Source organism: Thermoascus crustaceus (assembly GCF_041956765.1).
Source record: "Thermoascus crustaceus strain CBS 181.67 unplaced genomic scaffold VTN00scaffold_4, whole genome shotgun sequence".
Taxonomy (NCBI): Eukaryota; Fungi; Ascomycota; class Eurotiomycetes; order Eurotiales; family Thermoascaceae; genus Thermoascus; species Thermoascus crustaceus.
Genome location: NW_027192530.1, coordinates 1,226,807 through 1,246,788, shown reverse-complemented (window position 1 = coordinate 1,246,788; position 19,982 = coordinate 1,226,807). Strand labels below are relative to the sequence as shown.

General features: G+C 52.7%; 9 protein-coding genes across 9 annotated transcripts; 7 read left to right on the top strand and 2 right to left on the bottom strand.

Annotated features, from left to right (window-relative positions):
• Nucleotides 1-254: 254 nt before the first annotated feature.
• Nucleotides 255-2,068, top strand: VTN00DRAFT_7033 (uncharacterized protein; the record flags this gene model as incomplete). The annotated part of the gene is made up of 5 exons (XM_069433736.1): nucleotides 255-365; nucleotides 422-623; nucleotides 688-1,185; nucleotides 1,250-1,435; nucleotides 1,494-2,068. 5 exons carry the CDS (start codon nucleotides 255-257, stop codon nucleotides 2,066-2,068), a joined length of 1,572 nt encoding a protein of 523 aa, XP_069287087.1.
• Nucleotides 2,069-2,883: 815 nt separating this feature from the next.
• Nucleotides 2,884-4,629, top strand: VTN00DRAFT_7032 (uncharacterized protein; the record flags this gene model as incomplete). Its single annotated transcript, XM_069433735.1, has 2 exons — nucleotides 2,884-3,821; nucleotides 3,879-4,629. The coding sequence occupies 2 exons, from the start codon at nucleotides 2,884-2,886 to the stop codon at nucleotides 4,627-4,629; spliced, it is 1,689 nt and encodes a 562-aa protein (XP_069287086.1).
• A 40-nt stretch (nucleotides 4,630-4,669) lies between these two features.
• VTN00DRAFT_7031 (uncharacterized protein) lies at nucleotides 4,670-4,903 on the bottom strand (the record flags this gene model as incomplete). Its single annotated transcript, XM_069433734.1, has 1 exon — nucleotides 4,670-4,903. One exon carries the CDS (start codon nucleotides 4,901-4,903, stop codon nucleotides 4,670-4,672), a length of 234 nt encoding a protein of 77 aa, XP_069287085.1.
• Nucleotides 4,904-5,341: 438 nt separating this feature from the next.
• Nucleotides 5,342-7,167, top strand: VTN00DRAFT_7030 (uncharacterized protein; the record flags this gene model as incomplete). The annotated part of the gene is made up of 3 exons (XM_069433733.1): nucleotides 5,342-5,396; nucleotides 5,461-6,008; nucleotides 6,073-7,167. 3 exons carry the CDS (start codon nucleotides 5,342-5,344, stop codon nucleotides 7,165-7,167), a joined length of 1,698 nt encoding a protein of 565 aa, XP_069287084.1.
• Nucleotides 7,168-8,760: 1,593 nt separating this feature from the next.
• Nucleotides 8,761-10,206, top strand: VTN00DRAFT_7029 (uncharacterized protein; the record flags this gene model as incomplete). The annotated part of the gene is made up of 5 exons (XM_069433731.1): nucleotides 8,761-8,877; nucleotides 8,978-9,134; nucleotides 9,298-9,324; nucleotides 9,399-9,803; nucleotides 9,878-10,206. The coding sequence occupies 5 exons, from the start codon at nucleotides 8,761-8,763 to the stop codon at nucleotides 10,204-10,206; spliced, it is 1,035 nt and encodes a 344-aa protein (XP_069287083.1).
• Nucleotides 10,207-10,779: 573 nt separating this feature from the next.
• Nucleotides 10,780-12,189, top strand: VTN00DRAFT_7028 (uncharacterized protein; the record flags this gene model as incomplete). Its single annotated transcript, XM_069433730.1, has 2 exons — nucleotides 10,780-11,427; nucleotides 11,515-12,189. 2 exons carry the CDS (start codon nucleotides 10,780-10,782, stop codon nucleotides 12,187-12,189), a joined length of 1,323 nt encoding a protein of 440 aa, XP_069287082.1.
• Nucleotides 12,190-12,513: 324 nt separating this feature from the next.
• VTN00DRAFT_7027 (uncharacterized protein) lies at nucleotides 12,514-16,443 on the top strand (the record flags this gene model as incomplete). The annotated part of the gene is made up of 4 exons (XM_069433729.1): nucleotides 12,514-13,058; nucleotides 13,196-13,704; nucleotides 13,754-15,746; nucleotides 15,807-16,443. 4 exons carry the CDS (start codon nucleotides 12,514-12,516, stop codon nucleotides 16,441-16,443), a joined length of 3,684 nt encoding a protein of 1,227 aa, XP_069287081.1.
• Nucleotides 16,444-17,256: 813 nt separating this feature from the next.
• On the bottom strand, nucleotides 17,257-18,359 carry VTN00DRAFT_7026 (uncharacterized protein; the record flags this gene model as incomplete). Its single annotated transcript, XM_069433728.1, has 3 exons — nucleotides 17,257-17,649; nucleotides 17,744-18,001; nucleotides 18,138-18,359. The coding sequence occupies 3 exons, from the start codon at nucleotides 18,357-18,359 to the stop codon at nucleotides 17,257-17,259; spliced, it is 873 nt and encodes a 290-aa protein (XP_069287080.1).
• A 525-nt stretch (nucleotides 18,360-18,884) lies between these two features.
• Nucleotides 18,885-19,966, top strand: VTN00DRAFT_7025 (uncharacterized protein; the record flags this gene model as incomplete). Its single annotated transcript, XM_069433727.1, has 4 exons — nucleotides 18,885-18,992; nucleotides 19,115-19,319; nucleotides 19,529-19,787; nucleotides 19,852-19,966. The coding sequence occupies 4 exons, from the start codon at nucleotides 18,885-18,887 to the stop codon at nucleotides 19,964-19,966; spliced, it is 687 nt and encodes a 228-aa protein (XP_069287079.1).
• Nucleotides 19,967-19,982: the final 16 nt, after the last annotated feature.

Genomic DNA, 19,982 nt, shown 5'->3' with positions numbered 1-19,982 from the left:
CCTGGAGATGATCATGCCTTGGAAGACCCACTATCTGCCCTGAGAGTCGTGTCATCGTCACCTGCACATTGTATATCATTATCTAGGGTATGACGATAGATGAATGACCCCTATGAGAGGGTAAAAAGGCAGCCACCCATAGATCGTGATCTTTTCCTTCTGACTTCCGAAGCCAACTGCGCTGTGAAATCCTCCCAGATCGACAGACCCATTCTTCACTTATCGTCTCCCCACGCAAGGATAGATCTGGCTGAATGAGCACGATAGCCGGGATGGAACACGTCGAAAAGTCTCTGGCTTTCAGCGGGGACGAACAGCAACCGATGTTGACTTATGATAACATTTTAGCCCAATATCATTCATCGGTACTTCAAGCTTCTAATGTTGAATGAGGCCTCGATCGCTGATATAGTCTCCATAGCAAATACTACCAACTCGGTTGAAGCCTAATGTCCCCTATCAACATTTTGCTCTAATATACATCAATCAAAATGGTGAGGTCGGTCTTGAAGTCTCGCCTTCTATTGCAAGCTGCGGCAAGGCCATCTTCACTCCCGACATCAAGGAGCGGTTTTTGAAGACCGCGGCTATGGGGAGTCGAGTCGCGCCACACAGCTTTCCGCGTCAGTATACCTATATGATAGAAATTTCGAACTACATAAGTAAGAGAGCTAATTTCAGTAATAGAACCAATTGAGCAAGCAAAAATAACGGACTGTTCTCTCGGATTTCAACCTGGCACGAATTGGGGCCAGACAAGTCTTCCGGGGCCGGCGGAACTCATTCCGTGCGACTGGCAATTCCAGCAGAACAAGCGCCAGAAACGAAACACGAAACGTCGAGATTCCAGAGCTGATCGCCGGAGATCGAGTTCAGGATTGAATGAGGGCTCTGTCTCTCCAAGTCCGGCTTTCCGACGGACCGCTCTCAAGGTCAGTGATGAGGATCGCATGAAGAAATACTACGAAAAAGCATTCGATGCTTTTCAGCAACTGAATTGTCGCGTAATTGCGAAGGCATACATCAAGCTGGTTGAACCGCGTAAGCAAGTCCACCATCCATATAATGGACGCAAGACAGCTGCTGGATCTTCATCTGAGCAGCGTGCAGACCCGGAATTGACAAAACCAAAGTGGTGGCCGTCGGGCGTCACCCATAAAGAGCCCGACCATCTGTTGAAGGCTGGTAAGCAGAATTTTAGGCCACCCGCATTCTCGACGTCGCCTTTCTTTGACTGATGGTTCCAAAGAGAGAATCAGACTCCTAATCCACATTCTGCGTGAGCTACGCGAAAGCCACGGTATCACAGCTGAAAAGCTGAGGGAAGCTGGGATGGATGTGAGACGCCAGATCGTACCGACAGAACGTTTGAGTATCTTGGACGAAATATACTATGTTCGACAAGCAGAAGAACGGTACCTGAACGGTGAGATTGGTCAGTACTATCCATATCTGTTACTATCAGGTATCCGGAGACTGATATGCGACCACAGATGGCGACTCCGTCATCTACGTTTCTCAAGTCCATTTAGCCGATTCAGGCTTCGAATTTGACTACGAGCAAGAGACAGACGGGGGATCTCAAACCTCGTCCACTACATTCTCGACAGCCGGGGCTGAGAAACCCAACATTCTCGAAGAGCAAACGTCCCGAGCGGCCCAGAACAATGCCATCCCTTCTATGAGCAGTCTGAGAAACGGCATCCAATCAGCACACGAAGAACAGGGTCTCCCATACATGCACAACATGGGCCAGTTGAAACAGTCTACTCACGACTTCTATGTCAGCATGACTTCTCCGTACATAACCAGCAGCCGGACAAGCCCATCTGACAGCATTCTTGCGTACTCACGAGATTGTAACAGCAATGTGTCCGCCGTCATCTCCCCGACGAGGACACCCGGTGGGGCCTGTTCACCGCATGGGGAGGTCCATGAAACTGATCCCTCATGCATGCCCGATTACTTCAGCCAGCAGCTGCTGGTCCCGGCATCTGGACGTCCCGCACAGCCTAGGATCTGGCATCCTTCGCACAACGCACAACCTGTATACCATCATAGTTACTAGTCACCGCCAGTTCGATACACCGCATTTTTTTTTGGATTTCTGTTTCTTGGCGCCGAAACAACAAATATGGGTGAAGATGTGGCATGATGTGGAACGGGATTTCGGGTCCTTTTCTACCTTTGTTGATAGTATCTGACATGCTAAGACATACGAAGAAGCGAGCTTGTCTGTGACGTTCGGAGTCTTAATGATGGGCTGACAGTTTTTGGATACCTACATGGGATATGGCAAAGGCCAAATGAACACATTCCCAACGGGCACTTTCTCTAGTTGTTGGTTAGCGAACACGAAATCTGAGCAGGAATCTTCGGCGTGCAAGGCCGAATCGATGAGAGCAGGGTACGTTATGGTAGTATTTTTAGTAAGATCGAGATATCTGCGGAGAGGCCCAGATCCCTTGGCGCGAGCTTGTCTCAGCCTTGCGGCCTGAGGCCTCAGGCGGTCAACCCGCGCGGCCGCGGATCGACACAGCTCGCAATAGCCAACCACGGGCTCGGGCGCGAGCACGTCGACACGACGGGCCTTCTCAACATCTCTCGTCCATCCTCCCCCTCCGCACGTTGTCTGTTAGTTGATCGCGGCGGATCATGCGGCCTGGGTCATGAACACCACTGGAGGACTTCTTTATCAGCTGGTAGCGACGCCGCGGTAGATCCCGAGTTTTTGCCTGTGAGTAATCTTCTGTGTGTCTCTACCAGCCCGGCCTTTTTCCTTCCTTCGTGCATCAGGATATGCTCCTTGTCCCCTTCAGCGTTGGAGACAAGCTCTCTCCTCTTTCTTTCTCTTGTTGCAAGTGCCGGTAACTTGATATCACGATGCTGACATTCGCGCGCTTCACCAGTCGTCACTACGACCCTCACGCCCGCGGCGGCCCTACTATCTTCTCATTCCAGCAGAAACTGGGCCTCCTGGAGGACACAATGACTCCTCCTCAGAGCGCGTCTGAACGGGAAATCCCCGTGGACCCTCTCACTTCTGAACCCTCGGGCACCCCGCACACAGACCTGAAGCTCGAAACAGATGGGCTTGGGGCTCCCGCAGAGGGCTCGTACTTGCCGTCAGCCTCTCCCAAGAAGCTGTCGCGGAATCCTTCGTTTTCAAATAGCAGCTCTTATCAAGAGGACTGGGAGACTTTTCCGCCTCTCGACAAGCTCACCGTCTTTGACCTGCTGGACAACCTCGCGCTCACGCAGAAGTTTGAGAAATGGCACCAGACACTTACAGCCCAGAAGGAGAGGGTGAAGAGGCAGCGCGAGAGGTTGAAGTCCACTTCATTGCAGGCAAAAGATCGGGTTGTCGGGGAATGGAAGAAACGCGTTCCCACGGCCGAAGAGCGACTGGAGAAATATCGTCGGCGCGTGAAAGATTCGGTCGAGCGGCTGGGGACACAGTGGAATGCGACGGCAACCGTGACGCTGCGCGAGAAGATCTCGTTCATCGCCGGTGTACTTAACATTTTCATCAGTGGATACCTGATCGGTGCCTACCCTGAGTACTTCTATCTTTGGTTTGGCGGGCAGCTGGCCTACTTCATGCCAATTCGGTACTATCGGTATCACAAGATCGGTTGGCATTACTTCCTTGCCGATCTCTGCTACTTTGTCAACCTGCTCTCGGTGCTGAGCATCTGGGTGTTCCCCCGCTCGAAGAGACTGTTCATAAGTACGTTTTGCCTGGCGTTTGGAAACAATGCGGTTGCGATTGCCATGTGGCGGAACTCCATGGTTTTCCATAGCTTAGACAAAGTCACCAGGTAAGCTGGCCTTCCAGTCTGTATCCTGGCATATCAATGTGACTTACACGGTCGAAGTGTGTGGATCCACATCATGCCGCCGGCGGCACTTCACTGCCTTGTTCACTTGACACCAGCGGAAATGCTGAAGGAGAGGTTCCCGGCCATCTACGACATTAAGTTCAGTCAGCCTGGGTCTCCGGAGCACTACTCCCTCTGGGCCATGATGGTCTGGGCAACCGTGCCGTACGCCGTATGGCAGCTGTCCTATCACATTTTTATCAGCGTTCGCCGTCGCGACAAGATCGCCGCGGGCCGCCCGACCAGCTTCACGTGGCTCAAGAGATCGTACGCGAAGACATGGATTGGGAAGTTCGTTCTCAATCTGCCAGAGACGCTGCAAGAGCCAGCTTTTATGATGATCCAATATATTTACGCGCTCCTGACAATGATCCCATGCCCCATCTGGTTCTGGTATCGTCAGGCTAGTTCAGCGTTTCTGATGGTGGTATTCGTCTGGAGTATTTACAATGGGGCGACTTACTACATCGACGTCTTTGGCAAACGTTTCCAGAAAGAGCTAGAGCAGCTGAAGAAGGACGTGGTCAAGTGGCAGTTGTCCGAGGGGTCTACAAGTCCAGACCTTGCGCCTGAAAACTCTCATGCGGTGGGGTCACGCGTCCTTGACGATTCTACAGGTACTTCTCTTCCCGAATCGGACAAATCCAGCATCGACCAAATTCCCCCTCTGGATTCCAAGCCTGTCTCTACTGGGGTTGAAAATACCCCGCCGCATGCTGCTGAGATTCGGGAGAGAAGCCAGAATTGATCTTATTTTCCTTGTTGCATAGGCATCTCTAAGCGCTCGTTCACAAAGGGTTTTCGTTGTTTTGATTTATGCCATGGATGACACGAGATTGGCCGCTATTGGTATTCCTGGGAGAATGTTTGATGTCTGATGTGTGATGCTTGTGCTTTGGAGGGCCTGTAATTATCAACGCCCCAGGTTTTGCCTTTTTTTTTTTGATGAGTTGTGTCACTGCCACGCCACGCACCACGCATTCCGCACTATATATCAAGACATATGCAATGATAATGACCATGAGCTTATATCCTCATTATTTGCCGGTTTCCATGCTGGGTCACCGCACGTAAGTCGCAACGTTGCAGATGGGCTCCACTATGATGCGTGGCGATGATGTACTCCGTCAGTCCGACTCGCACGAGTCTGGACCAGTGGCCATTGCGTCTCGACGTCGTAAACCCGCCCGAGCAAATAACTCCGACGCCGGGGAAAAGTCACGTGCAGACCACGTCCTTTTCCGTACCATCGTCAGACCAGCGCAGGCAACGTAGTCACCGACATTCCCCCATCGTGCTGCTGTTGATTTATACACGTGCTGGATCTCTGTTTTGTCGCCATATTCCAACTCGGGAGATAGTCTCGTGGCCGGCTGCCCAACGTTGTTGCGCGCAACTGTTTTCTCGCTCGTTTCAACGAGCATTATTACTGTCTCCAACTTCCGCAGCGTCCCGTCACAATGAGGTCTGCCAGATTGGTGCGCAACGCCTCTGCGCCGCGTCCTACCCTTGGTGGTGAGTGAATCAGTTCTAATTTTCTGTTTGCAAAAAAAAAAATTAATCGCCCCTTTTCCCACAGCACGAACGCGTCTCCCGAGCGCCCTGGCCTCTGGCTCCGCGGCGAACCTCCGATGGAACAGCAGGGGTTTCCCAACACATATCCACGCCCTGGCGATACTTGTTCCCCAAGTGCGCGCTCATTCGACCGAGACTTCCACGACATCGACCTCGGGATCATTCCCCCCGCCTGGCTTTAACGCTGAACAGGCAAAGAAACCTCTGCCCAAGGAGGCGCAGAAGGGTTCTCCTGAAGCTGTTGCCGCCAAGGATGCGAACCAGCCGGCGGCTTCGAAAACAGAGTCGCCGGCCACGAACGAGTCGCAGCAGGGTGAGAAGCCCAAACTGAATGAGTTGGGAGCCGCCAAGGCGGCCGTTGCAGAGGCGGACAGGAAGCTCCCCGAGAAGGAGAAGGAGCAGAAGAGGTTGACGATCGGACAGAAGATTAAGAAGGAGATCCAGCACTACTGGGATGGCACGAAGCTTTTGGCTACGGAAGTCAAGATCAGTACGAAGTTGGTGATGAAGATGGCGGCGGGGTACGAGCTTAGCCGACGTGAGAACAGACAGGTTCGTTTTTCAGGTGTCCGTTGATCTTGAGCTAATACGGACTGCTTACATTTCTCTTCTACAGTTGCAACGGACAGTAAAAGACCTCGCTCGGCTGGTCCCCTTCTCGGTCTTTGTTATTGTCCCTTTTGCTGAATTGCTCCTTCCCGTTGCGCTGAAGTTGTTCCCCAACATGCTCCCCAGTACGTATGAGGGACAGAAGTCGCGAGAGCAGAAGGCGATGAATCTGCGGTCGACTCGGAAAGAAGTGTCGGCCTTCCTTCAGAACACCCTGAGAGAGTCGGGTCTGCCTGTCAGCGTGGCTAGCGCGAAGAAGGAAGAGTTTACAGACTTCTTCAGGAAGATCCGGGCAACGGGCGAGTCCCCTTCGGCTGAGGATGTTATCAAGGTTTGCAAGATCTTCAAGGATGACCTCACCCTGGACAACCTGTCCCGTCCTCAACTGGTCGCCATGTGCAAGTACATGAACCTGAACTCTTTCGGTACGGACGCCATGCTCCGGTACCACATCCGCCACCGCATGCGCCAGATCAAGCGCGACGACCGGGCCATCTTCTACGAGGGCGTTGATTCGCTTTCCGTTCCGGAGCTCCAGATGGCTTGTGCATCCCGTGGTCTTCGCACGCATGGTCTGTCGCCCGCCCGTCTCCGTGAAGACCTTTCCATGTGGCTTGATCTACGTCTGAAGCAAGGCGTCCCATCTACTCTGCTGGTCCTCAGCAACGCATACATGTACACACAGCAGGGCAAGGAGACCGAGATCGCATCGATGATCGATGCGCTCAAGGCCGTGCTCTCCAGCATCCCCGAAGAGCTCTTCCACGAGATCGAGCTCGAGGTGCACAACGCCGAAGGTGCCGCTACTAACAAGCAGCGTCTCGAGGTCGTGAAGGAGCAGCAGGAGCTGATCGAGGAGGAAAACGAGCAGAACACCGAGAATGAGGAGAAAGGTGTCGCAGCTCCCAAGGACACAGAGAACATCGATGACAACCACCACGAGGTTAAGACAGTTTCTGACAAGGAGCATCGACAGGTGGCAGAGGCTGCGGAAGCCGAAGTAGACAGGGAACAGGCCGAGCAGAAAGAGCAGATCGAGCAGAAGAAGGGACAGGAAGAGCGGAAAGAAGCCAAGGAGACCAAGGGCAGTGCCTCGCAGTAAACTAGCTAGCTAGCTACCCTAGCTGCCAGGCCGGCTCCCTCTCTCTCTCCCTCTCTCTCTGTCTTTCCGCGGTGTGATGAACAGCACGCGATGTACATATAAAAAAGACCTTCTCTCTCCAATCACGGGTTTTTTTGCTTCGCATTGCATTGCACGCATTTTCTTTTTCGCTTCAGCATTGATGTCTTGATTAACATATGTGTGTGTCGATAGACTACATCATAGGGAGGTATATAGATGCATGGTTTCGTTTCCCCTCGTTCCCATCCCATCCCATCCCAGTCGATGGCATTGATTTCGTTTTTTTTCTTTCCTTTGCTTTTACCTTTCGCGATGTATGTATTCAACTTCAATTTTACCTTTTTTCTCTCTGAATTATGGACTCTCTTAATGAGTTCTGTTGCAAGTATTGCTGGCTTTTTTCCCCGACTGGATTCCCTTTCTTATGCCCCCCCCCCCCCCCTATACAGTATGATAAGATAACGACGACGTGCATTTGGCAGATGTCTTGAATGTCTAGGTCTTCCCTTTTCAGTACCTGAGAAAGCGGAAGTGGGTTCGGGAAAACCAGTCAGGTCAGGTCAGGGCCGGTTGCGACTGAGACCCGAGATGACAATTCATCTCTTCTATCGCGTTTGATATAGGAAAACAACATGCATAAAAAAATCAAATAAGCCCTGCAAGAAAAGTAAAAAGGACGTGTACTACGCACAGATGATAAGGTTATTTTGCTTTTGCTTGCTTGATGCAATGTCTATGGTTCATGTACATGTACTGTACAAAACTGTGCAGTACTGCGGTATAACCCGGAAAGATCTATCTTTCCGGGTTATACCGCAGTACCTATGTATGCACTGTAGTACATTTGAAATAAAGCACACAAACGGACTATGCAGGGACTCGATAACTTGATATTCTGTCAGTTTTGTTTTATTTCTCGGGACAATGTCTATGTCTATGTCTGTGTAATAGTCTGTTAGATGTCTTATGACTATACCTGTAATGGTTAGAATGGCAAAGAGGTAGGTAGCTTGGAACCTTGAAACGTCGGGCGGACAGCTGCCATACATACATACATACTTCATACATGTACATGACCCGGTACATGGGAAGTCCAGCTTTCGCGAGTTGGACACGATGATATCACCACGGTGTGCGCTGGCTGTACTGCATGATAGGTAGGATGTATAACCAACTGGCTCCGAGTTCAGCGGGCGGCATCGGGAAGATACGCTACCCGCTACCCTAACACGACCTACACGCCCGCGAGCAGCCTCGACGGGAAGAAACAACCCGTAGTTTAGTTAACCTCGGCAACTTAGCATTTGATCCCTACTTTATCCTGCCTTCCAAGGTTGCTACTTATACCGTACTGTACGGGGGGACAGCACGCATCCTTTTCTAAGCGACTCATTATTAATATCACCCCCGGGAACTAGGGCTGGCCGAAATTGTGGGCTGCAGCAAACAAACGACAATCACTACCTAACTTACTGCAGCGAACTTGAACTGCGAGGCGGAGAGAAAACAACACGGACCTCCCGCCCGACAAGGGTAATACGCAACTTACCTGCATACATAGCTATTATTATTATGAGCAGACAGTTCATCAGGTTTCTGAGTCTGAGTGCTCGCAATTATAATAGCGCGTTGCAGTCGTCATTGGAAGCGAAGAAGAACATCATGGCGCCGTTGAATCCGGAATCCGCGGTTAGTTCTTTTTTTTTGTGTTCAATTCCGTTCAGAGAACGATTGGGAGATTTCTTTTTTGATTTTTCTGATATGGGAAATGACGACATGTTGGATATAGGAAGCAATCGCACGTTTGAGGGCATATGTCCTCCCAAAGACGAATTACGATTCTGTGCCGTTGACGAGGCGGGCGGCCGTGCTGGTTCTGCTGTATGCAGATCAGAGGGGGGATTTGCGGGTCGTGCTCACGATTAGGGCTAAGACGCTCAGCTCGTGTAAGTCATACATTTGTTTTTGTGTGTGTTTGCTTTGCTTTGCTTTGTGTTATGGACCATTTTTGTTGTTTAGGTAGTTCAGCTGTTGCTACGGGTCGGGGATTCCTCGATACCTATGCATGGTTGGCTCTTAATGGATCTTCGGCTAACGTGAATCGAACAGATGCCGGTCAAGCGGCTCTGCCGGGAGGTGAGTTAGTTGATTCGGAAAACGACAGTGGATAAATGTACATGTAAGTAATATTAACCGGCACAAACAAACAGGCAAAGCAGACCTCTTGTCCGAGAAGCCCTTTGAGACCGCTCGCCGGGAGGCACGTGAGGAGATTGGACTGCCAGATATCGGCCAGCAGCTTCCTCCTCCCTTCCGGGTCGAGCATCTATGCGAGCTTCCGGCAAATCTGGCAAAGACCGAACTGGTCGTCCGCCCTTGCGTGGCGCTTCTTCACTCCTACGACGAGCGGACCGGGAAGAACGCCGACCCGGAGGTATCCCTGATTCCGCGGCTGGATGCCAGAGAGGTGGCCGCCGTGTTCACGGCTCCCTTCCACAACTTCTTGATGATGCGGGATGAGCAACGTGGGGACGACGGCGGTCCGAGCCTTCCTGGGAAGCCGGAAGATTGGTATAGCGGTGCATGGACCGAGTGGCACGAATCCGAGTGGCGTAGTAAGTGCTTTTGAGAGAGATCGACCGTGAACGGGCTGAGCGGCCAAGGACCCCGCATCTAATATAGTTCTCAGTGCACCACTTCTTTGTCCCTATTACGGAAAAGTCGGTTACCAAGCCCAGGACCAGGAGCAAGGATCAGAAGCAGGCCGTTGACCAGCTGGAGGAACGAGAGAAATCTGGCCAGTTAACGCGGTACAGAGTTTGGGGCATGACCGCCCGAATTTTAGTTGATGCAGCCAGGCTAGCGTATGACCAGGAGCCGGAATTCGAACATAACAGTCATTTCGGAGATGAAGACATGATCGCCAACTTGAGAAAGATGGGCCGACTAGGTCCCGTTAGGAAACCGGGCGAAGAGCTTACACGGGAGACCATGCAGAAAGCGGCAAAGCTAACATGAATAAAAAATATGTCCGACATATTCTCGTTTCAGTAGTTGGTATTTCTCGCAGAGCGGGGGGAAGCCGAGCGTTGGTGGCTTTGCTCGGGTTGGTGCTTACAGGGCGGGACAACATCCCTTGCAGGTATGTGTCACCACATTCCTCCGTCGGACGTTCAACACGACAACTTCAAGCCGAACTTTGCCCTTCTTTCGTCTCCGCAAACCTCGCGACATACTGCATGCAGACGTTATCTCCGTGTGGGCCTGTCTTTCTCTCCAAAAAAAGCATTTTCTAGACGCGTGTGCCCGGCCGCCCTCTTTGGGATTCCCTCACTTGTACCGAGCATAGTTCCATGGAGAATTTTTCTTTGTTTCAAACCCAGCCCGCAAGGCTGGCTTGAGCATGAGAGCACTTCCTGTTGAAGCTATTCACATAAAGCAGTCAGCCTCAATGGTCGCTTTCATTGTTAAGGACTCGATCATCCAAGGAGGCCGTGGTCGCGCGCAGTTCTACGGATTATTCCCTCATCTACTATCCTCAATAGTTTGCTCACGGACGTCAGTAATCGCATAAGAAACACCACTAATTCAATGCCATCATCGATGGCTGCTCGTTCCAGGAAGGCACCTCCAGTGAGACCGTCCAAGTCACTGGAAGGATTGGAAATTGTCGTTCCTCCTGGTACTTTCTTCACGTCACGCTCGGACCTGTCATTGAACAAGTCGTTGAATAAGCCGGACCTATCAGTGAAGAAGCCGTTGAATAAGCCGGATCTATCCGTGAAGAAGTTGCTGAACAAGCCCTTGCCAGCGATACCTTTGCCGGACCCTCCTCAAGAGGCGGCTTCCAGCTTATACAGCCGTGATAGCATCATCGACGACTACATTTCCCCGACAGAGACAGAGAGTTCTACCGAAGACTATCTCCTACCCATCGCCTCAGAGGACGAGGACGAGGATGAGGAACACATCGACGATCTAGTAACCCCAGTCACAGCTGCGGCTTCAATAGCCGACTTCGCAACTCAGGATAAAGCATCGTCTCTGGCTTTCAAATCCTTTCTGTTCGAGGAACGATATGGGGTAGACAACATCTACTGGGCGCAAGCTCGCTTCAAGAACAGTCCATATTTCCGAGAGAAGAAATTGGACTTCTTCCCCGAACTTGCAATTTCGTCCGGGTTGCAGGCGGCTCGATTTCCTCGGAGATCGGCCAGGAGGAAACTGGATGCTGTAGTGGTACGCGCTACCCCGCTCCTGTCTTCGCATTGACTTTGGTAGAAGCAGCAGTTGTCTTTATTCGAAAAGTGTCTAATTCCAGCACAGGGGTTGCGCGATTCGATCCGTTCGTACGTGGAGAGGACGCTTTCGAGAAACAGTACTTTTGAGAAGTTTGAAAAGGGAAGACGCGCTCTCTGGAGCTACCCCCAACGGCACATCTCCTCACGCGGCACGACCGACTCTGATGGCCCGCCGGTCAGCAGAGGGGGTGGACTACAGCACGGTCTTGTCGATGTGTACGACCGTATGCAGTCACTCTCCCTATCATCCGGTACAGGCTCCGACGAAGATGCTCCAGACTCAAGACTACGGCGGAGGAAGCAGCGGGCAGTTTCGATGACGCCTTACCAACGGTACGGGCCGAAGATCTGGGAGAGGCCCCGACGGCCCAAGAGAACGAGTTACCCGAAAGGGCACAACGTCACATTCCCAAAGCGCTCGAAGAAGACTCCAGCTGTGATACAGACCCGGGAGTGTCCCTCCTCCCTAACCCCGACGTCACCACGGTCGACCTCATCGCGATCACAGCATCACCACACGCGGGAGTACGTGAAGGCGCTACATGACGGGACGAACCACGTGCTGTCTGCTCTGGACGGGGCCAAGAGGAAGATCGCAGAGTCGCAGATGGAGCGAAGGCGGATGCAGCTGAAGAAGCAGATCAGGGTGGTCGGTCCGACCGAGCTATCTGCAGAGAAGAACGTGAGCTATTGGGTATAGATGGATGCTCTCTATTGGAGATATTGGGGACTGGGAGTCTGGGATTACGTTTAATGATAATGTAGGTCGTTATTGTCATGGGACAGGAACGGGCGTTGGGGGATGTCATTCTCCGGCGCATAAACTCTGATGTTTGCTTTCGATTCTTGCCCTCGGCGTGGTCCCGAAATCTGTCTTACGTCCACTGCGTAGATTGCTAGGTGCTGTACAATGCCATAGAGTTTGTATGCCTTTGGCTGGCTATGTCTCTCCTTGCAGGCCCAGCACAGGTCACCGAGCCGCGACTCCGCACGAGTCGGCATCCCTCGCGTCTGCGTAGGACGAATGGGACGGGGAACGGGGCTCAGGCACATCGGACCCGAGTGGCCAGATGCTGCGGTTGTCGTCAGTCTTGTAACTCCCCTTCTCTCCACCACGTTGTCTGTCGGAGACGTTAAAGAGATCGTGGGTGGAGCAAAGGGATCGTCCTGCCCCGCCATGGCCGCAGCCCGTTCCAGGCTCGCATCTCCGCACGCGGCATCGGCCTCTGACATCGACAGCGCCAGCTATGGATGCAACAGCAACAACCTCCCCTCCGTCGCTGTCACCTCCTCTTCTCGTGCTGCTGTCTCTACGAACGATTCTCTAGAGACTGGCTGCTTTCCATCGGAGACAGCTTCTTCTTCTTCTCACGGTCCTCCCGTCGACGAAGCTCAGCAGATCTTGCGTTCTAGACCGGCCACCATGGGTGGAGAAACTCCGTCTCGAGCTCCAAGTTCCTTACCCAAGATGGCCGCGCATCCCGTCGGCCAGCACATCAGGAACATCTACGTCGACCGTCTGCGCCAGTTCACGGCCACGGGCCAGTACGAGGGCCATAACCTGGTCTCGTAAGCGTGTGGCTCTTTTTTTTTCCTCTGTTTTGTCCTGTACTCGCCAGCAGACATACTTCAGTTTACCTAATCTAAGGGATCTATATGTTGAATACCAATAAATGTACATCTATTTCTAACTTCACCACCTGCAGGAAGTACTTCGAAGCCGTCACCTCCGATCCAGAGCATGTCAAGCTCTCCGTCTACTCGGTCCCGGACCTGCAGCGTCCGACCTTCCAGGAGGCCATCTCCCATGAATTCAAACCCACCCACATCGGCGCCTCCTTCGGCCCCAGCTGGTCCACGCACTGGTTCCGCATCCGCCTCACCATCCCCCAGGACATGCTCGACAAGGAGCGTCTCGAGTTCCACTGGGATGCGAACAACGAGGGCCTGGTCTGGACCGCGGACGGACGTCCCCTCCAGGGCCTGACCGGCGGCGGCGAGCGTGTCGAGTGGATCATCCCGGACGCCTGGCGCGACGGGAAGGAGCATTACTTCTACATCGAGATGGCCTGCAACGGCATGTTTGGTAATGCACCGGGTGGGGATTCGATCCAGCCTCCGGATCCAAATAAGTACTTTACCTTGCGCAAAGCCCAGATCACGGCGGTTAATCTGGAAGCGCGGGCGCTGTATTATGATTTCTGGATCATTGGAGGTAAGAATATACCATGTTTGGTAGAAAGGTCAAATGTTGATTTGCATAGATGCCGCCAGAGAGTTCCCAGGGGACTCGTGGGAGTCTCATGAGGCGACGATGGTGGCCAACGCGATCATGGATACTTTCATTGCGGGCAATGGGAGCCAGGAATCCATTAAAAAGGCCAGGAAGATTGCCCAGAAGTATCTAGGCGACAAGGTCGACTCGTCTCAGGTCTACGAGACAGGCACGGAGCCAATCGTGTATGCCATCGGCCACTGCCATATCGACACCTGCTGGCTGTGGCCGTGGGCCGAAACCAAGCGCAAGGTCGCACGGTCCTGGTCGAACCAGTGCGATCTGATGGATCGCTACCCTGAGCACCGTTTCACTTGCTCCCAGGCACAGCAGTTTAAGTGGCTGGAGCAGTACTATCCCTCCGTGTTTGACCGCGTCAAGGAATGGGTAAAGAAAGGCCATTTTCAGCCAATCGGTGGAAGCTGGGTCGAGCATGATACCAACATGCCCAGCGGTGAGTCACTTGTCAGGCAGTTCCTATACGGTCAGCGTTTCTTTGAGAGCCACTTTGGTGAACGATGCACCACTTTCTGGCTGCCAGATACATTTGGGTACTCTGGGCAGCTGCCGCAGCTATGCCGCCTGGCTGGCATGAGCAGATTCTTCACACAGAAGCTCAGCTGGAACAATATCAACAACTTCCCTCACACTACGTTCAACTGGGTTTCACTCGATGGGAGCCAGGTGATCTGCCATATGGCACCGTCTGAGACATACACGGCTGAGGCACACTTCGGTGATGTCAAGCGCAGTGTGACCCAGCACAAATCTATGGACCAGGACAACACGTCGCTCCTTGTATTCGGCAAGGGAGACGGCGGTGGTGGTCCTACCTTTGAGCATCTGGAGAAGTTGCGCCGGTGCCGTGGTCTGAGCGACAAGATCGGCCTGCTCCCACGGGTCAAGATGGGTGACTCCGTGGATGACTTCTTCGCCAGGCTTGAGAAGAAAGCTGCTGAAGGCACCGAGTTTGTCACCTGGTACGGTGAGCTCTACTTTGAACTGCACCGCGGTACATACACGACTCAGGCGAACAACAAGCGGAACAACCGCAAGTCGGAGTTTATGCTGCGCGAAATTGAGCTGCTGGCGACGCTTGCATCTCTCGCAGACACCAAGGGTAGCTACAAGTACCCCAAGAAGGAGATCGATGACATATGGGAAGGGGTGCTCCTGTGCCAGTTCCATGATTGCTTGCCAGGGAGCTCGATCGAAATGTGCTACGACGACTCAGACGAGCTCTATGCGCAGTTATTCGAGACCGGCCAGCAAGTTAAGGCAGAGGCCCTGAGAGTTCTCGGATTGGGAGACTGTGGCACGAGTCAGAAGATGATTGCTATCAACACGCTGCCGTGGCCTCGTTCGGAGATTGTCAAGATTCCGTCTGTATCTCCAACGTCTACCGAGCCCAAGTACGCTCTGGTCTATGGTGAGACAGGTCCTATCGAGGCGCTGCCTGTCAATAGTACATCTTGTCCAGCTGTATCAGTGCAAGAGATCAGACCTGGTGTGTTCCGTCTCGACAACGACAGGTTGAGAGTCGACGTTCAAGATGGGGTCATAATTTCTTTGTTCGATTATCAAGAGCAGCGCGAGGTGATTGCCAAGGACGGGAAAGCCGGTCAGCTTGTGATCTTCGACGACAAGCCTCTGTACTGGCAAGCCTGGGATGTGGAAGTGTACCACCTTGACTCTAGGAAGGAGTTGCCTTCTGGCAAGACGTCGATCGTTGAGAACAACTCGCACCGTGTCAGCGTCGTCACGGAGACCAACGTTAGCGACGCGAGTTGGGTCAAGACGACGATCAGCCTCTCTGCTTATGTTGGCAATGAACCGTCTTACGTCGAGTTTGAGAGCGAGGTCGAGTGGCGGGAGACCATGAAGTTCCTGAAAGTTGAATTCCCTGTGGATATAGTGAACACGGAGGCGTCTTATGAGACGCAGTATGGTATCATCAGACGTCCAACACACTACAACACCAGGTATGTCCATCATTTATGCCTCCTGTCAAGAGTAGCTAGTATACACTGACACCCCTCCAGCTGGGACATGGCCAAATTCGAAGTCTGCTGCCACAAATGGGCCGACCTCTCCGAGCACGGCTACGGCGTCTCCATCCTGAACGACTCCAAATACGGCTTCGCGACCTGCGGCAACCTGATGCGCCTGTCTTTGCTTCGAGCACCCAAGGCCCCCGACGCCCACGCTGACATGGGCCGTCACCACATCCGCTACGCCATCATGCCGCACTCCGGACCCCTGGACTCGCGCACCATCCGCGCAGGATACAACTTCAACAACCCGCTCGTCCTGCAGCCCGCGCCATCGTCATCATCGTCATCTGGCCAGGCGGAGACCTTCAAATCCATCTCCCTGACGGGATCCAAGTCCCTCGTCCTCGACACCATCAAGCGCGGCGAGGACGACGAGGACGTTTCCCGGGGCGGGTTCCCGAAACGGACCGGGAAGAGCGTCATCCTCCGGATCTATGAGTCCCTGGGCGGTAAGAGTCGTGGGACGATCCATACCAGGTTCCCTGTTAAGAAGGTCTGGAAGTGTAATGTCCTGGAGGACGATGAGGAGGAGTTGCAGCTGAAGAAGGATGAGAGGACGGGAACGGTCGGTGTGGATATCGAGTTGAGGGCGTTTGAGGTTGCGACGTATCGGTTGCAGCTGTAGAATGATAAGAGCCTTGTTCTGATTCTGAACGGGACGGGATGGATTTGGGGTTGTAAAAACGGGCAAGCCACGAACGAATGAGAAATATGAATATGAATATGAATGAATCAATGAAAAGTTGTGAACTTCTAGCATCCAGTACCTAGTATCCATGTCTTTCCTTGATTTGAAATGAAAGATGGTACATGGCTTCAGAGCTTTCTTCTTCGGCTGAATCAGTATGCAAATCCTCCAGTTATCTGTCTGTAGACTAGGTACGTAGTTTATCCATAAGCTCTGTCCCATTGGCATTTGCCCGCATTATGCCCATTTCCTAAACAAGAAAGAAAAGAAAAGAAAAGGAATAAGTACCTAACCACATGAATAATTAATGACATAATTGGAAAATGATATCGTACAGTATAGTGTACAGCTCCAGTCCAGTACAGCCAGATAGATAAGATATAGGATATAAGGTATGTGCTGCTCATCGACTCGAAAAGGAAAAGAAAGAAAGGCATGTTTTCGTGTCCACGCAGAACCGCCCCTATATACGCCTGCCTGCCTGTGTATCTTTTCTTCTTCTTCAAAGAGAACTGCCACCCTTTTTTTGTTTCTTTCTAGGTGCAGAATCCGATCGACGGGGTAAAAAAAATGACCCTGAAATGAATGAACACACAACACCAACATAACCAAATAGACAAACCAAAAACCGGTACAAAAAAACGCCTGTCCCTTGTCTCATGATCTCTTTTTTCCCTCTTCACTCCACAACGTCCAAAAAGAAACGAAAAAAAGGTTCAGCGAGCAGACCGAATAAGTCATACCGCTCAATCAATCCCTCCCATAACTAATCTTCAGCCTCTTCGCCGGCGGCTTCGTCTCCCCAGCACCACCACCTTCCGTCCCCGTCCCGTCTCCATCCTCATCATTCTTATTATTATCCCTATCCTTATCCTTATTGTTATTACCATTACTGGTACTGTTGTTGGCGTTGGCGTTGTTATTGTTATTGCTGGAGTCCCGGGCAGCGGCAGAACCTCCACCGCTGGATTTCTTCTTATTCTTCGACGACCCGCCCTTGACGCTAGCGGGTGCGGAGCCCGAACCGTCGGCTTTGGAGTTGGTGTTGCTGTTGTTGCTGCTGCTGGCGGGGCCGGTGTAGGAGGATGTCGGGGTGGGAGCGTGAGAGGGGGTCGTTTGGGCGGATGAGGGGGCGGGGGAGTCCTATATAGCCATCATATCCATATCAATATTAATCCTTCGTAGACTCCCTGTAGGGAAATATAAAAGAGAAAAGGGAAGGGGGATAGATATATACCCTCATAAAACTCGCTGAACTCCTCGAGAACACCCGATCCTGGTCCAACACCTGCGCTTTCCGTCTCGCGGCCACGCCAGCGGCGCCTCCACCGGCAGCACCTCCGCCGGTGATGGAGCCTAGCCCGCCGGGGCCAGAGCCGCCGGTGGTGGATGTAGAACCTTTGATGTAGTTGTCAAAGCCCTTGATGATGTTTCCGGCGGTGGTCTCTTCGAGGTAGGATTGCTCAAAGCGGTAGATTTGGTCTTCGAGTTGGGCCTATCGCCAGAGGGACATACATCGTCAGTCGACTTTCTTTTGGGTCATGATTGATATTGAGGCGGTGCATGATCGTAAATGTAGATGAAATATTCCCCCTCCCTGCGACAGCACCTGGGGCCAACGCATAACTCACCATGCTCTTATCCATCATCCGCTTCTTCTGTAATGTATCCCTCAGCTCCCGTCGCAGCTTCTCGTAGTACGGTAGTCCGCGGTTCGTCGCGTTCTGGTCACTACCACCACCGCCCGTGGCCGGAGCACCACCGGGACCGCCCGCGGTGGCAGTGGTCGTCCCTCCACCATTTGCAGCCATCGTTGGGCCGCTGGTTGTCGCGGGAGGAGCGTTTTCTGCCATGGTCTAGGCGGACGGAGTCTGGGGTTTCGGTTTTAAGGGGTGGTGAGGGGAGAGGAGAAGAGGGGCGCGGAGAGACTGCGGGGAAGACGAGGTTCACGAAAGGTCGGGCACAGGATGCATATAGGTATGATACAGTTGGAGGAAAACAAAAAGTGACAGGTTAAAGTCAGGAATTCATTGTCATGGAATAGGAATTCTTCTTGATGTAGGAGCTTCCTTTCCCCAGCGAAGGCGGAGAGAGAGAGACCGCGCGAAAGAGTCCAGGCCAGGGCCGCGTGTGTTTGCGCCGTTTGCATCTGGAGATAAGGGAGACGACGACGCAGCGAGATCACGACATCGTCGTACGAACGTTCAAGCACTGATCTTACGGAGGGAAAAGGACAGGTCATTCATTCCCTTCCTAACTCTTGACCTTCAGTTGTTTCGAAACTCTTTACGATCTATCCGTACAGCAGCACTGCTCGACCTCATCTCCTAGAGCAGCTCCGCTCACCGCTCGAACCAGCGTTCTCGGCATCGTTCAACATGGACCACGCAATGCACCACGCCGGGATGGACATGGACCATGGCCATATGGGCCACGGCGGTATGGACCATGAAGGTATGGACATGGGCGGGCAGTGCAAGATGAATGTGAGTAGTTCCTACTACTGTAAACATTCGACATCGAGTTGAACTAGACGAGCCATCCCTTTCCTATCTAACCTAACCTAAACTACTGTAACTGGCTAACCTGCCCTGTAACGGCCATGTAGATGCTCTTTACCTGGTCCTTCAAGGACCTCTGCATCGTCTTCCGCCAGTGGCGCGTCACGGGCCCGTTCTCGCTCGTTCTCTCCCTTATCGCCATCATCATCCTGACCGCTGGCTACGAGGGCGTCCGGGAGGTGACGAGACGGTACGAGGCGGCACATGCCCAGCGTCTCAAGGCGTATTCGACGCCAGTTATTAATTCTAGGGGTATGTATTTTCCTTTCCTTTCTCTCTCTTCTATTCCCTTTTGTATCTTTATAGATGGATCTTTCCCCTACATCATATACCATGTCTCTACCACATCTATATCCATATCCATATCCCCATCCCCCTTGACAGCACTAGCACTGGCACCGCTCCGCACCCCGTCGCTCGCCTCACTCGCTGAAGCTCTGACGTGACTCCACTCTCTCAAGACGACGAGATCGCCGACGAGTCCGCCACGCCAACAGCACCCATAATGGGCAGCAACGGCACGGGCACGGGCGCGGGCGCCGCCCCTCCTCCTCCTCCTTCTTACGACCATGTCCACCACTACGACCACGGCTATGGCCCTACTAATGAAACGAACTCACTGGTTGTAGGCTGGGACAGCAAGAGGACCGTGGAGCAGAGGGGGAAGATCGTCCTGGCGGCGCTGTATGGCTTGCAGGTGTTCTATAGCTTTTTTATCATGTAAGTTGGCCCTGTCCGTTGTTGCCGCGTTGCGGGCTACCTGGGGATGTGCTGACGGATACAGGCTTCTCTTCATGACGTACAATGGTGCAGTCATGATTGCGGTCGCGGTTGGTGCGTCTCTCGGGTATTTGGCGTTTGGGGGGTCGACTGCGGCGAAAACCGTTGCGTGCCATTGAACTGTTGGCGACTTGA